Source organism: Rhamphochromis sp. 'chilingali' (assembly GCF_963969265.1).
Source record: "Rhamphochromis sp. 'chilingali' genome assembly, chromosome: 15".
In the NCBI taxonomy this organism is placed as follows: domain Eukaryota; kingdom Metazoa; phylum Chordata; class Actinopteri; order Cichliformes; family Cichlidae; genus Rhamphochromis; species Rhamphochromis sp. 'chilingali'.
This window is the reverse complement of record NC_137942.1, coordinates 22,549,204-22,564,815: the sequence shown is the minus strand read 5'-3', so window position 1 is coordinate 22,564,815 and position 15,612 is coordinate 22,549,204. Positions and strand designations below refer to the sequence as shown.

The 15,612-nt window shown below is 40.4% G+C and overlaps 1 protein-coding gene across 1 annotated transcript; it reads left to right on the top strand.

Annotated features, from left to right (window-relative positions):
- The first annotated feature begins 3,147 nt into the window (after nt 1-3,147).
- Nucleotides 3,148-15,612, top strand: emp2 (epithelial membrane protein 2). Its single transcript, XM_080906503.1, has 5 exons — nt 3,148-3,303; nt 11,784-12,077; nt 12,162-12,267; nt 12,348-12,488; nt 12,592-15,612. Exons 2-5 carry the CDS (start codon nt 12,000-12,002, stop codon nt 12,759-12,761), a joined length of 495 nt encoding a protein of 164 aa, XP_080762629.1. The 5' UTR covers nt 3,148-3,303; nt 11,784-11,999; the 3' UTR covers nt 12,762-15,612.

Here is a 15,612-nt window from a genome sequence, read left to right as displayed (position 1 = left end):
GGCAGGCGAGACAAAGATGCCTTAAACTCACGATGTAAGATTGGCGAGTGTAAAAGAAGTGGTAACAAGAGATGGGATTCCTGATAGTTGTTGAGGTTTAAGTTAGGCTGTCAATTATTTGCAAATGGCAAGTCTTGATGGGAGAGTTGTTTGCAGACCCAGTCCCACAGCAGATACGCCTTTAGAGATGGGTGTGACATTATATAAACGCCCTTAGTGGTAAATAAATGAAAACACTTATGTGGGAACAACGGAGTAAGTAAAACAAAGTGAGAAATTATTTCTGTTTATTCATCTTACCTTTACATGCCTCTTCAGCACATGGCATCACCCCTGTTAGCACATTTATGAATAGGTGCATTCTGCTGAAGTCAAACTGTTCTCTTATGCAGCACATTTAAAAAAATTTTTTTAATGTTTATTCTCATTTTGCATCCGTATTACTGAAGGCTTCATTCACCCCACAAAAGAAAAACTAGCAATGAGGATTGTTGAATTACTTTCTATGATTCCTCAAGACTTTCTGTGTTTGCATTTATTGGACCTATTGAGATTAGCAAAATGAGTGAATAGATTTACTTTTGAACCCTTTTGTGAACTTGCTTGATGCTCATTTTGTGCTTCTGGGCTGAGACAGATGAGTAAGGCACTCCAACCTCTAGCTTGGTATGAATACTGGAAACAAGAGGAAGCTTTGTTCAACAATATAAACAAGAACTATGGCACCATGATCTTTAATATTCCAGATCTCTTCATGCAGTCTTGTTATCGCCACACCCTTTAAGTAGACATAGTTAATTCTGATGTTCAGCTTCTGACTTTAACCTCATATCTACCAAACAGCCTCTATGTTTCATTATCTCATCTACATCTTTGCAAGACACCATCACACATAAATTACTAGATTGTTCTGTTAAATTAGGCGAATGTTGCAGACCAATGGAACTATGCTAACCTTAACTAAAACTACATCAACTGCATACCATACAAAAATACATTAAATTACCAAAAGTATTTGCACATCTGCCTTGAGTGACATCCCATTCTTAATCCATGGAGTTTAATAGGATGTCGGCCCACCCTTTGCAGCTATAACAGCTTCAACTTTTCAGGGAAGAAGAGTTCCCATCCATCCATTCACTTCCACTTATCCTTTTCAGGGTCGCAGGGGGCGCTGGAGCCTATCCCAGCTGTTATAGGGCGAGAGGCAGCGTACACCCTGGACAGGTCGCCAGTCTGTCGCACAGCCAACACACAGGGACAAACAACCATTCGCACTAACATTCAGACCTAGTGGCAATTTGGATTATCCAATTAACCTATCCCCACAAGCTACATGTCTTTGGACAGTAGGAGGAAGCCGGAGTACCCGGAGGGAACCCACGCAAACACGGGGAGAACATGCAAACTCCACACATGCAAACTCCACCAGCCCGATCGTGGAATTGAACTCAGGACCTTCTTGCTGTACGGCAACAGTGCTAACCACCGTGCCACCGTGCTGCCCAGGTTACCAAGGTTTAGAAGTGTTTGTGGGAAATTCTGACCATTTTTCCAGAAGCAAATTTGTGAGATCAGACACTGATGTTGAATGAGAAGGCCTGGGTTACAGTCTCTGCTCTAATTCATCCCAAAGATATTTTATTGGGTTGAGATCAGGACTTTATGCAGGCCAGTCACGTTCTTCCAAATCAAACCTGCTCATCCATGTCTTTATGGACTGTGCTTTGTGTGCTGTTGTGCAGCCATGTTGGAACAGGAAGGGACCATCCCCAAACTGTACAACTCCTGAAAAACAACCCTACACCATAATCCCCCTCCATCAAACTTTACACTTGGCACAATGCAGTCACACAAGTACCATTGTCCTGGAAAACCCTGACTCGTCCATCAGATTGCCAGGCAGAGAAGCATGATTTATCACTCCAGAGAACATGTCTCCATAGAGTCCAGTAGTGTCTGATACACGGTCTTGAGCTAATTTCAAACTCACATGGACTTTGGAAGTCTGTAGCGACCAAGTCGGCAGAAGGTTGGTGACCTCTGTGCACTATGAGCCTCAGCATCCGTGGACTTCACGCTGTGATTTTACATTGCCAACCAGTTCATGTTGTTCCCAATCGCTTTCACTTTGTTTTAATACCACTAATAGCTGACTGTGGAATATTTAGTAGTGAGAAAGTTTCATGACTAGATATGATGCACAGGTGGCATCCTATGAAAGTACCACGCTGGAACTCACCGAGCTCCTGACAGCAACCCATTCTTTAAAAAAAATGTTTGTGAATGTGGAAGTGATTGGAACACCTGAATTCAATGATTTAAATGGGTGAGTGAAAATTTTGGGCATTATAGTGTATTTTTGCATGACATATTGGAGTGTTAGAGATTGGTAGTGCTTGTCAGCAAACAGACACAGGGCAGGATTCTGATTGCAAAGCAGTGACTTGTGAGAGCTTAAAGAGGGAGATCTCATTTTCTGTGCTTGTCTTTTCATGATTGCTCTTTGTGTGGATGTAAACTGTGGGCCTTCCAAGAAGCAGTTGTTTTAAATTTGTGGCAGAACCTAAGAGAAAGAACTTTTAATTATAACAAGCTGTGGCAGCCCGCCAAGAAAGCAGTGCTATACTTGGAAACCAAACTTTATGAGCAGAAAATCCAAACGCTGCCCACACTGGGCCTCGGAGGTAAAGTCCAGAAATACCACAACAATGAAAAAGGAGTGTTTAAGGTGGATAAGAATACAAGGGGGGGGGGGGGGGGGGGGTCCTGGGTCAAATATTTTGACCTCTAAAATGAAGGAATACTTAAAAAATCTAAATTAAAGAAAACACAGGTAACAGAGTCAACTGTTTTTCCGCTCCTCGCCCCTTTTCAGTATTCCTTCTTCATTCCTTCCTTTCCTTCACTTTTCATCCCCTTTTATCTCTTTAATTTCCTTTTGTCTCCCTCCCTGTCCTCGGACTCCTTCCGCTTGTTTTTTCTCATTCAGACTGTAGCCATGTGAGGAAATATAAACTTTCTATTTTTTTCACCATACTTTTCTTTTCTTTTTCCCGCCGGGCCCCAAATTCCTGTCACCTATCATCGACACGCGCGCGCGCGCGCACACGTAGACCTCCCAGTACATCGAGTCCAAACCACACCCAGCTCCAGGTCTCCCTCCCTCGCGCGCTCTCGACGGCCGGGCTAGCGGACGTGCATTTGTACTTTTTTGTTTTTTTTGATTACTAGTGAGAACGACAGCTGTTCGAGGCTGTTTCTTCCACAGAAGAGTTGTTTTTCGTGCTTGGACCAAATTCGGTGAGCGAACTTTTCTTTCCTGATAACTTTTATTTTAAGTTTAGTTTGGCGCTTAAATGCCAAACAGAACTTTCTATGTGGGAGTTGTGGCATCACTCAGAGCAACTTTATGTGTTTGAAGTGCAGCGTAACGTGTTTACTGCTCTAGAAGACAGCTGTCTAAAAAATATAAATAAATACATGAATTAATACATTAAAACAACAACAACAACAACAACAAAATATATAAATAAACAGAACCTTAAAAAATATATTTTATGGTATGTCTGTTTAAGCGTATTTGGACATTAGGCCGTCTCTTACTGTTTGTTGCAGGGTTTAAGGGTCCCTTACTGCCGTGTTTTGCCCTGTGGGTATTTTTACACAGATTGTAACTCAGCTCCAAGTTCAGACATTGGAAATAAAAGGGGCGTTGTCAGCCACTTTGATAATGTGTGTGGGAGTAAAACGTATTTTTAAGTCCAGTGAAAGAAACTTTAGTGTTTTGGGAAGGAGGATAAACATTTAGTTTTTTCTTTCGTTTTTTTCAATGGACGCTGAAAATATGCGCCTGTGAACTCTGGGACTTAAAGATCGGGCTTCCTGCAACATGACACAGAAGGCTGTTATGTTGCTGTGGTTGTGGTTTCCGGGACTATGCTTTATATATGTTGCTTATAATATATTTAAGGGGTGCCATCTAAATGCAGTACACACACTGTAATGCCTTTATCCCTGTCTTTAAGTTTTCAATGGGGTAGATCCCTGTTTCTCTTCATGCCTGTCGCCCTCTTGTGGATAGAAAATAACATTAGACTATGTTATTTTAGGTTTCTGTGGTTACAGATTTTTTTTTAGCTCCAGCAACAAATAAGATAAAAGTATAGAGAAAGATATGAGGACATATGAAATGGGAGGGTTACAGTTGAACTGCAATAATGTGGATACACTGGATGGCGTGGGCAAAGTTAAATTGGCGGGAGGGGGCTCTGTCAAGTTGCAACACGCTCCTGAAAATAGGAACTGAGGCATCAAAGCATTATTTACTCCAGCCTCAATGCCACTTGTGGTATAGACCATGCTTCAATCACAATATGGTAAATGCTAAATGGCCTGTATTTCTATAGCGCTTTACTTAGTCCCTATAGATCCCAAAGCGCTTTACACTACATTCGGTCATCCACCCATTCACACACTGGTGATGGCAAGCTACATTGTAGCCACAGCCACCCTGGGGCGCACTGACAGAGGTGAGGCTGCCGGACACTGGCGCCACCGGGCCCTCTGACCACCACCTGTAGGCAACGGGTGAAGTGTCTTGTCCAAGGACACAACGACAGAGACTGTCGGAGCCGGGGCTCGAACCGGCAACCTTCCGATTACAAGACGAACTGCCAACTCTTGAGCCACGATCGCCCCACATTAAGCTATATTTTGAGTAGAAATCTGGTTTCCATATCTCTTAATAATCACATACAGGGAATATACATGTGAACAAGTGCGTTAAGCAAGAGACTGAGTGAGCAAATGGATGGATAAATTGCTAAATACAGGAGTGAAGCTAAACGTGGCTGCATTTTGATGGATACCATCATCCCACCATATTGAAGGTGGTGTGTTTTCATCCCATCAGAGTCAAGTTTTAGAGTGCAAGAGGGTTTGGATGTATAATTCAGGCAGAATAACTCCTGAAGCATTTTCCCTCTTACACTTATGTTTTGTGACACGAGGTAGCGAGCCACAAGCATTTCCCCTCATACAGAATGTGGCACGCGGAAAGACATGAGTGACATATGATAGGAGGGGAATTAGACAGCAGGCTTATGGAGAGATTTTAAGCGTCGCTGACAGATGAAAGCGATTAGGGAACAAGTGTGAAGTGACTGACAGAAGAACAGAAAAAGATGAACAATATAAATAAATAGGGATGGAGATGTGAGTGGAGGTCTCCTTTTCATCTCTCTGTCAGGTGTTACTTAACCTCTTTCTCCCTCTGTCTCTCCATGTGGAAGTTATTACTCAGCACTGTCACATGAGGAATGTGTGAAGAAAAGCACGTACACACACACACACACACACACACACCTAAAAACCATGTTAGCGTCCAACATGAAAGAATGCCTGTGTTGAAGTATTTGAAGCCAGAAGGAAAACAGTTGTGTATATGTGTGCAGATTCTTCTTATTTTTTGGGCTCTTTTGTAACTTCATGTTACCCTTCTCTAGTACTCAGAAAAACTTGATATTGTGTGAGTCTTTTTGTCTATTTGGGATGTGAATATGTCATTTGTATGCATTCACAGACAAATAACACAAATAACCACCGAAGTAACTGGTCTATCTGCAATTTCATAGACTGTATTGTACACTCTCCTAATATTTTAGTATGGATGGCAAGGAATAGAGCAACAGTCAGTCCAGAGTACCACTTTTATTGAATATTTGAAGCCTAATGTTGTGTTGTCCCATTAAAGCTAGTCCCTGAAAGATGAAGCCAGGTTGGGTCTCCTCAACACAGACATTTAAAGTCTCACCAATCCTTGTTGTGTCCTTCAAATTCAGTCAGATGCTGCATGACTTTGAGTCATTTAAATCCCCCTAAAACAGCACAGTACTGTTGACTTGCTACACAATATACAGGGTTTGGTCTACAAATGTAGCCAAACACTGTCACTAAGGATGAACTAAAATGTTTCCCCTTGTAGTAATTGTAAAGTTGCATCTAGAATGCAGCATCATATCTAAAAAAGACCTCTTATAGATACATAATGCTTGATTTCTGCCATCGGTCCTGGGAAAGTGTACCTTTTGTGTAAAGGTAATCCAAAGCTTGGCCTGTAAGTCGTATACACACAGAAAGATTTGGTTCCCCTTTGCTATAAGTGAATCTTATGATATATAAATTTAACATTATGACCAAGTCTATGACCAAAGCACTGAAAATGAGTCTTAATTTCTCATGGAGATTGAGTTTTTCATGAGCAAATGTTTCTCAATTGTCAGCTTAAGCTTCTTTGAATATTTGTGCATATACAAAAAGGAGTATTCAAGAGTAAAGGCAGATGAGGGCCAGAGGGCTCCACTGGAAGTCTTCTATCCCTTCTCTCTTCTTTTTTTTCCTCAATCCAATTTTCCATGGCCAAAGACACAGAGAGAGAGATAAGTAGAGAGAAAGGGAGAATGGGACAGTGAGAGAGGCGGGGGAGTGAGATGCAGAGGCCCAGTTAAGTCTGTGGCTTTGTGTTTTATGAAAAGAGGGAAAAAAAGGACATTAAAAGTCAGCATTTTCCACCAGACAAGGGAATCAGTCGACATGAGCACACACATATACACACTTGCACTCTTCCACTGACTGAGTCTCCCCCCAGTCTCCTATTATAAGGCTGAGTGGAGAGGAGGAATGGCTTCATTTGTGGTGTTTGTCAGCGTGTGTGTATCTGTGTGACAGGGAAGGTAACTGGAGTTATCTGTCATTGTGTTTCTCTGCTTACACCTAGCCGTATGCCAGACTTTCCTAAAGTTAAACACAAAGGGAACTGTCACATCTTGTACAAACAAAACACAGGATAATATACTTACTGTAAAATGACCTGAGTTATACTGCTGCTGATGTGGAGAAAAGCTAAGCTTCACTTTGTTCTTTTTTCCGACTAGAGACTTTCCATGGTCATTTTTTTTGTGCTGAGAAGGTCTCACAAAACTAAAGCCCCTAAACCATGTAAACCCACTTTGAATAGCTCTAAAAACACTAGCCTCACAGGGAAAACATAACAGCAAAAATTCAACTTCTGTAGGTTACCCTTTAGCAGCTACATTTCGCTTGTGAACATCACATCTTGTTAATGACCACGACAAAGATGGTGTTACAATAGATTTGTTATTACTTGTTCTGGTGGCGCACACCTCACAGTTGAGGCAAATAAAATCTGTCTGTTATGATAGATAAGGTGTGACAAATTGTGCCGTGTTGGTGTGAAGCAGGTCAAAGAAGCATGGCTAATGTATGCAACATGAATGTGGATAGTGTGTGTGTCTGTGTGTCAGCTGTTGCCTGATGTCAGAGGAACGACAATTCACACTCTACTATCAGCGCTGAGGGAAACCCATTAGGGTCGCTGGGAGTGCAGGGTCCACATTAGGCTAATGTTAGGGTATGTTTGTAGTAAGTGTTGTTTTCTTTTCTTTAATCATGCTCATGATAATCGGGGCCTGGCAGTCAAAGTAATGAAGATCTTTACAGTGCAAGCACTCACCAACACAAAAGACACTTATTTCATTTACTTTCAATTATCTACATTTTCCTTATGCGAATCGTATGTTTTTCTTATATTTAACTCAGCTCCCAAATGTTTGCGATTTTGCATTCTGTGTATGTGTGCATACATCAAAGTCTGCACGACTGTACTCAGTATGTGCCTCTAGGCTCATGTTTTTGTTTTTCTGCCTTCCCTCCATTTCCCTCCAATTGGGTTCCCTTCCTTGTTTCTCTGATCCCACCCTCCTCCCGTGCTCCTCCTCTCTTTGCTGAGATGAGAAGGCAGCTGCAGACAGTAGAAGATCCAGCTGTGTGTGCCCACATGTGCATGTCTGGGGATTATTTTCCACTCCAAAGAATGTCCCTGCAGGTCAGATTAGGCTCAAAGAGATGCATTGCACTGGAAGTGAATTAAATTATCTTTTATTTTTAACTTTGGCCGCCCTTTTCCCCAAATGTCTTTCGATGCTTCCTTCACTGTGCTAGCGTTTCTCTGTAAAATCAAAAACTAAAATCAGATTTACAGAAACAGATTTATTATAAAGTGTTATATGTGTGCTATTCACTACTTTGTGTGGATATTGAGAGAGTTGGCATACAGTAGCTACTTTATATATAAGGTGTCACATATAAACACACAACGACACCAAACTACCATATAAACACAGACATCGCAGGCTTTTATTGCCTCAAAGCGTTTATGTTGAGAATAAACATTTTGCAGGCTCACGTGCGACAGGATTTTCACTTCCATTTCTTTGTAGTTTTTTTTCCCTCACAACCTCTGGTCTCGGTTTAAATGAGTCTTACCAAGCCTTTGTCTTCTCCAGTTTGATTTTCAGAACAGTATCATTATGATCTTTTGGCTTGAAAAGCCCTTGCTGTTCGCATACTTGTTGGAAACCTGAACCCTGTGCTTTTAGATGGCTGTTGTTATTTTCCCGCTTCCTTTTTACTATTTACCACCTGGTGCCCCCTTCCCCCCTACCCAGACAGGGAGGACCTATCCTTTGGCACATCACACAACCGCATACTCGCACACAAAAACTGTGACCTGCTTCCTGTTGGTGGGCAGAGACTGTTTTTACTGTGACTCCATTTTGGCGGGGAAGACTAATTCCTCTGCAGTCTGGCTGGGGCTGTGTGTGTGTGTGTGTGTGTGTGTGTGTGTGTGTGTGTGTGTGTGTGTGTGTGTGTGTGTGTGTGTGTGTGTGTGATTGTGTACACTCACATGCTTTTAAATATGCTTGCGTCTGTGCCTCGTAAGCTTCTGAACCTTAGGTGGGAGGCACTTCCAGAAATCTAAATAATATGTTTTGTTTTATGTGCGTTATCTCCACGGTAGAGTTTGATGTGTGACACTGTGTGACGCAGATGCTAGTCAGTATGTGTTTCAGAAATGTAGGCCTACATTTGCAGACACATTATATTATAAAGTGCCATTAAAGCTGTGCTGTAAAATGTCACAGTTGAATTGTAGATTTTGGAATCCTGTGTTATGTGAGCATTTGCAGCCAAATAACCGAATGATGCTGACAAGGCATTTTTTTTATGCTGAGCAAAACTCAACCCTGGATTTTCTCACACATGGTTTTCTGGGTATGCTTGAGTTTGTTTTTGTTTTTTTGTTTTTAATAGAATCCACATTTTTATTCACTCTGAGGAATTTGTCTGTAGAATACACAAATAAAAACTAATGAAAATAACAAAAGAAAATAAATCAGGCGCAACCTTGCAGAAAGAGAACACAGTAACTTATTGTTCAAATAACTGCCTGTTCAGACACAAATACGTCTTATCCTAACAGATACACCCAACCTGTTATGACTGTCAACAGTGATTTGTGAAACCATACACTTCTGGACATTTAGTTTGAATCATACTGCTACAAAGGCTAAGGTCACACTGCAGAAGAAGTAGAATAGGCTGGTATTTGAACCTGCACACTGAGTGCCCTTGGTTCATTTGAAATATGTAAACTTTACTGAAATGTATCCATGGCAGTGCGTCTTGATTTACTGGCATTCTTTTTATCAAATTTGTAACTGATAATTGTGTATCATTGTGTTGGTTAATCTCAGGTTTGAACAAAACACAGATTTACACACACACACACACACACCCCCCCCCCCCCCCCCGCCCCCCCCCCCAAAGTTTACTGCTGAGTCCTCGCTGCCATAAAGTCTGAATGAAGGCCTTTAATCACTGCAAAGTATACACTACACTCCCACACATTGTAAATGTGTGTATATATACTGTGTAAAACACCCACTCTTTCTTTGACACACATGTACACATGATTTGCTGGACAAAACATAAGATGTGTGTTTTCTTTAATTTAAGGGAAGACTCTGAGGCTTCTGACTGTTTCTTTGACAGCTATTTGGACACAATGTAACAGAACATACATAGACGGATTGTAATTGAAGTTTTTAGCGATGCTTTATCTACATAGTTTCTAAATAGTTAAAAAAATCCTGTCAGTGCTATATTATTATACATTTCATTTCTATACATAATTTATATTTTGTTCTGTATGTATGTTATTCTGTCGATATTGTAATTACTGCTTGCTTTTCTTTGAAGGCTGATATTGGACAGTACTCCAGTTTCATTGTACTATTGGGCGATCGTGGCTCAAGAGTTGGGAGTTCACCTTGTAATCGGAAGGTTGCCGGTTCGAGCCCCGGCTTGGACAGTCTCGGTCGTTGTGTCCTTGGGCAAGACACTTCACCCGTTGCCTACTGGTGGTGGTCAGAGGGCCCGGTGGCGCCAGTGTCCGGCAGCCTCGCCTCTGTCAGTGCGCCCCAGGGTGGCTGTGGCTACAATGTAGCTTGCCATCACCAGTGTGTGAATGTGTGCGTGAATGGGTGGATGACTGGATATGTAAAGCGCTTTGGGGTCCTTAGGGACTAGTAAAGCGCTATATAAATACAGGCCATTTACCATTTACCATTTATTGTACAAGGTATGACTGTGCAATGACCATAAACAGTTAAAGACTGTGTTGACATTGCCAATATTAGTTATTTGGCATTATATGTATGTTGGCACATATTAGCTCATAAATTAAAATGAAAAAAATAAAGATGACACAGGAGAAACGCCCTTCAAACCATGAGTGCTGATCTTGCTTAGTTTGTCCACCACGCTGCAACTCTGCACTCGACAGTCAACGACGACTAGTAATCGAGAGTAATCGACCACTTGTGAAAATAAAGGAAGATTATTTTTAAACGACATTGTAGAGCTGCACAATTAATCGTTAGAAAATCGCGATCTCGATTTATACTTATGTGCGATCTCATTTCCAAATGACAACGATTTAAAAAAACAAAACAAAAAAAACAAAAAAACAAAAACAAAACACAGACGACAATGATTGTATTGCATTTTGATCTGGGACGTAATCTGCATGAAAACAAGCGCTCACTCTTCCTGCTCAACAAATGACGAGGGCGGAGCCTTATACCACGTGATACAGAAGCTGTGCCGTGTGATGCTAAAATTAGCAGGGAAAAAACAACTGAGAACATGTCAGGGATGACGAGAAAGTGACAGGAGAAAATCCGTCCCGGTCAACCACCCAAACATCAATAACGGGAACCTTATACAGCGCTTCCCTATACCCGTCGAACTCCCGCAGGCACAAAGAAATTACGGAGGCTATCACTTATCACCTGACCAAAGATATGGCTCCCATCAACACTGTGCAAAACGAGGGATTTAGGAAAATGATCAACACCCTCGACAAACGCTACACAGTGCGTTTCTATTGTTGCACTACCTGCTCTATACACGCAGTGTCCAGCAACGGTGGAGACGGAATTTCAAGCAGTACATTTTGCGGCAACAACAAAACGTGAGACATTTGTTGTTTTTATGTTTATTTATTGTTTTATGTTCAGTCTCAACTGTTACGAAGTTGATGTGCAGTTAAGCGCAATAAATATTTATATTGGAAAAGAAAATCGTGATCTCAATTCTATGCAAAGAAATCGTGATTCTCATTTTATGCAAATCGTGCAGCCCTACAACATTGTCATATTATCTTAGCTAGGACTTATCAACGACCACATATAACACATTTTTGGGACATCTGTTTCTGTTTTGTGTATCTATACGAGCTGAATTTTTACATCACCAAATATCGATATTGGTATCGATCATGCATGATGATGATGATTAAAGAAATCATTTCTTTTTTTTCATTTACTCAGCTATTACACTCATGTTGCTTCCAACAGGTTCTTTTCATGTGAGCGGCCTTGATCCATTCCTCACTATCAGTCTGCAACCCCGCCTGTCTGACAGCCAGCATAAACATACAGAAGTGGTTCCACCAAAACTGACAATCAGCCAGTGGGAGAAACAAACAGCGAGGGGAAACGGCCTGCAGGGTATTTAACCAGTTTGACCGACAGGTGACAAAAAGCAGATAGAAGTTAGACGGAAGGGCAGTCATGTTGATCGTCTTAGCTTTCATCATACTCTTTCATCTGGCTGCAGCCATCCTGCTCTTCGTTGCCACCATTCACAATGTAAGTACACACTGAAAATAAATACTCCTTTAACATAAATCATTTCACTTTTTTTAACAATGCTTGTGTCTATCCCTGATGTAGGCGTGGTGGGTGGTATCAAGACCTGGCATTAACATTATTAGTGACTTATGGTACGCATGTAACACCACTTGCGAATCGATTGAGGACAGTCACACTGTGAATGCAGGTAAGACAGTGTGTATACTTCCTATATCTCTGTAAATGTATGTCTGGGTATGCTACAACTTCTAACTTCTCTCTCCTCAGCTTATCTGCAGGCAGTCCAGGCTACCATGATCCTTGCCACTATATTGTGTTGCGTCAGCTTCTTCGTCTTCATCCTTCAGCTCTTCAGGATCAAACAGGGAGAGCGATTCATTTTCACAGCCATTATCCAGATATTGGCATGTATGTAAAACACATCTAACTTTTAATGTTCTAATGCAACTTATATCCACTATCCGTGTGTATGATTTCCATCCTTTTCCTTATCTCTTCTCTCATCTCCCAGCTTTATGTGTGATGATCGCGGTGTCCATCTACACGGCCGAGAACAAAAGCTTTCATAAGCATGACCTTCAGGAAGGCTCATTCGGCTCCTCTTATGTTGTGGCGTGGATCAGCTTCCCCATGACTCTCATCAGTGGCCTCGTGTACCTGGTGCTCAGGAAACGCAAATAGACATAATAGGCTTATATAAACAATATTCAAATTCTATAAATGGAAACTTGAACATATGAGTACAAACAAACAATTTTTCTCATCTAACATTCTTTTTTTAACCCTTATTTTTTATTTTCTATTGGAATCTGCTTCAAATTCTGCATCATTTCAAATCACAGGTGCAAATCTAGAAAACATTTAGTACTTTTTTGGTCCATCTTATGCATGAGCTTCTTGTTCCTGATGGTACATTGTTCTTACTGAGTGTGGCAAAGATGACTCTTCGGATTCAAGTCCTTTAGAGACATGGCAGTCCAATTTTTCCCCTGCTTACGTCTGTGGTAGCCACTGCAGTATGTTTCTGCAATTATCTAAGGCGAGAAGTGCACCGTGATTCACATTTGATCTGCAGTGCCTTGTTTAAACAGTGTAACCTTACCTTTGCCAGCATGGCACACTGTGCTGGCTAGCTCCATTTACATAAGGTCAAATCAGCTCGATGCAAATGCACACCACAAGAGCCTAGGTGACTTCATCACCCATCCACTGCTCTGCATAGACGAGGCTCCAGAGGACCCTTGCTGCATTTTGTGAGAACTTACCTTCACCTTCCTCCCTTTCCCTTGGCAAAAACACAGGAAGAGAGCTCTGCTTTGTCTCCCCCTGTTGTGTCGCTGTCTCCTGCTTTCCACCAACTCCAGTCACAGGACTGTTTTATCCAAAAGGATAATAGTGGAAGAAGGAAAAAGTGTGGAGGCTTGTCTGACATCTCCTAGACTTGCTAAAGGCTTTTTTTTTTTTTTGTGAATCTATAGTTGACAGACTTTATTTTGTACATATTTGCTGTGTGTGTATAGTTAAGGCTAGATTCAAATGATAAAAATTTTATCTATAAAATAAAAGGCATATAAATAAACAAATATTAACCACAGCATAGAAGTGTAGTGAATCAGTAGTTAGAGATACAAGATGTAGGATTTTAACCTTTTTGTTATGTTCTTATGTTACTTTTTGTGTTTTCATGGTTAGAAAGGAACCAGTGATTTGCTGTGAGATTTGGGATTTAAAACGACATAGAAATGTGTAAACTTCAAAGAAGAATGAACATTTCTTTGTTATTACTATGCTTGTTTTGTTCACAGCTTCTTTGAAGCTATTCTTTTGAAACCACTGTTTATTAGATTATAGCATCATGCGACTGGCGATGTATGAAGTAATTACCATATTTTTCCCCTCTCTGGCTGGGTTACTGCTTGGTCCATTACTGGAACATTTCTAGCATCTCTGCACTTACTCATGTGTCAGCTTTTAATAGTAAGCTAGATGTTATACCTGCCAGCAGTTCCTTGCATTACTTTAAAAGAACTGAAACCATCATGGGCATCAGCGATTATAGTTGTGCTGGATTACTTCAGAGATGCACTGTGCTGTTTTTGTTGTAAAGAGAAATGTTAGATAAAGCTTGGAACACAGAAGTTTGTAACCTGCTAACTCACCGGTGATGAAGATTTGTGGAAAAGGCGTGGAATTGAAGTTATTAAGCTTTACTATCCCAAGTCGATACTTGAAAATGAACAAAACAGCGTGTTAAAGGCCAAGATTACCATGATATTCATGCGTTTTGTCAAGTTGTCATCATTAGTGTTTCACTTGGTAAAAAGCCTCATGTAATTAAATGCCTTTTATCAAAAATGTTTGTTAATGTTGACTCTACTTTAGTTATGATGTAATGATTTTTAAAGCAGACCAATATTTAACTGTGGATAAATCAACGTTTTGAACATGGCATCTGATCAGATAAGTTAAATTAACATATTTTCCCAATTGAGTGTGTTGTTATTTATTCATCTAAATTGCTTTGGCATGAGTCGCCCTAGAAATGGCCACCTCCTCAGAGCAAATTCCCCCGCCTTTAACCAAAACAAATAAAAATACTCTGGTCTTTTCCTTTTAAGAAGTCATGGCCCAGTTATAGAAAAAAAAACTATTCGTAACAAGGTTTGTGTTTTTGTTTTTTTTGAGTAACTGGGTTATGATTCTGAGAAAGCCATCTTTAGCACCACAAAGCAGTCACCTTGTTATCTGGTTTTATTTTATCCAAAGAAAGAATATTTCTACAGCAGATGGCTCTAAAACTGGGCAACTCATACCAAATCAGTCTTTATGGCACTACAAAGTAAAAATGAAATAGTTTGTCCCTTTCATTTCAGTTGTAGATATTCAACATAAAACACGTTATTATCTTTAGAGTGAATTTATTAGTATACTTTTCTTGTAGTGTGTTTTATACCCATGTAGATGTCATAAGGTCATACTGACAGAAAAAATTGAGTTGTTGAAACCAAAACTGTATTTATGGGGATTTCTTTCTTTTTTGCATCTGAAATATTTCTAATGTTTAATCAAGTATTAATTCCAAATTGATTTAAAGTCTCATGTTGCTCCATAATGTTGTCAGTGTATATTTTGCTGCGTGGAGTTGTTTTCCGCAGGCTAGCAGTTTTTCAATTTCCAGTTTCTGCTTGTTAACGGCTCATTTCCTTGTATTGTTTTAAAAGCCAATTAAATTACAATATACTAGTTATTTTGTCCTCTGTTGCAGCTTCTGTGGCAGCTTTGGTGATTTGTTAACATTTTTTGTCCTGTGGTCACATCATCAGATTGAACGTTTGTCTGCTACCGACACCTAGTGGACCGGCAGAAAACTACATCATGTGTACGAGCTCGTTTATTTTATTCTTCAAGCGGCACACTGGTCAAACATCCAGTAGATTTATGAACAAATACTCAGCCTCAACACATCAATTTATCTGTGCTTATTTTTCTTTTACCTTTCGAAAAATGTCTTTGAATAAATAAAACATATTTG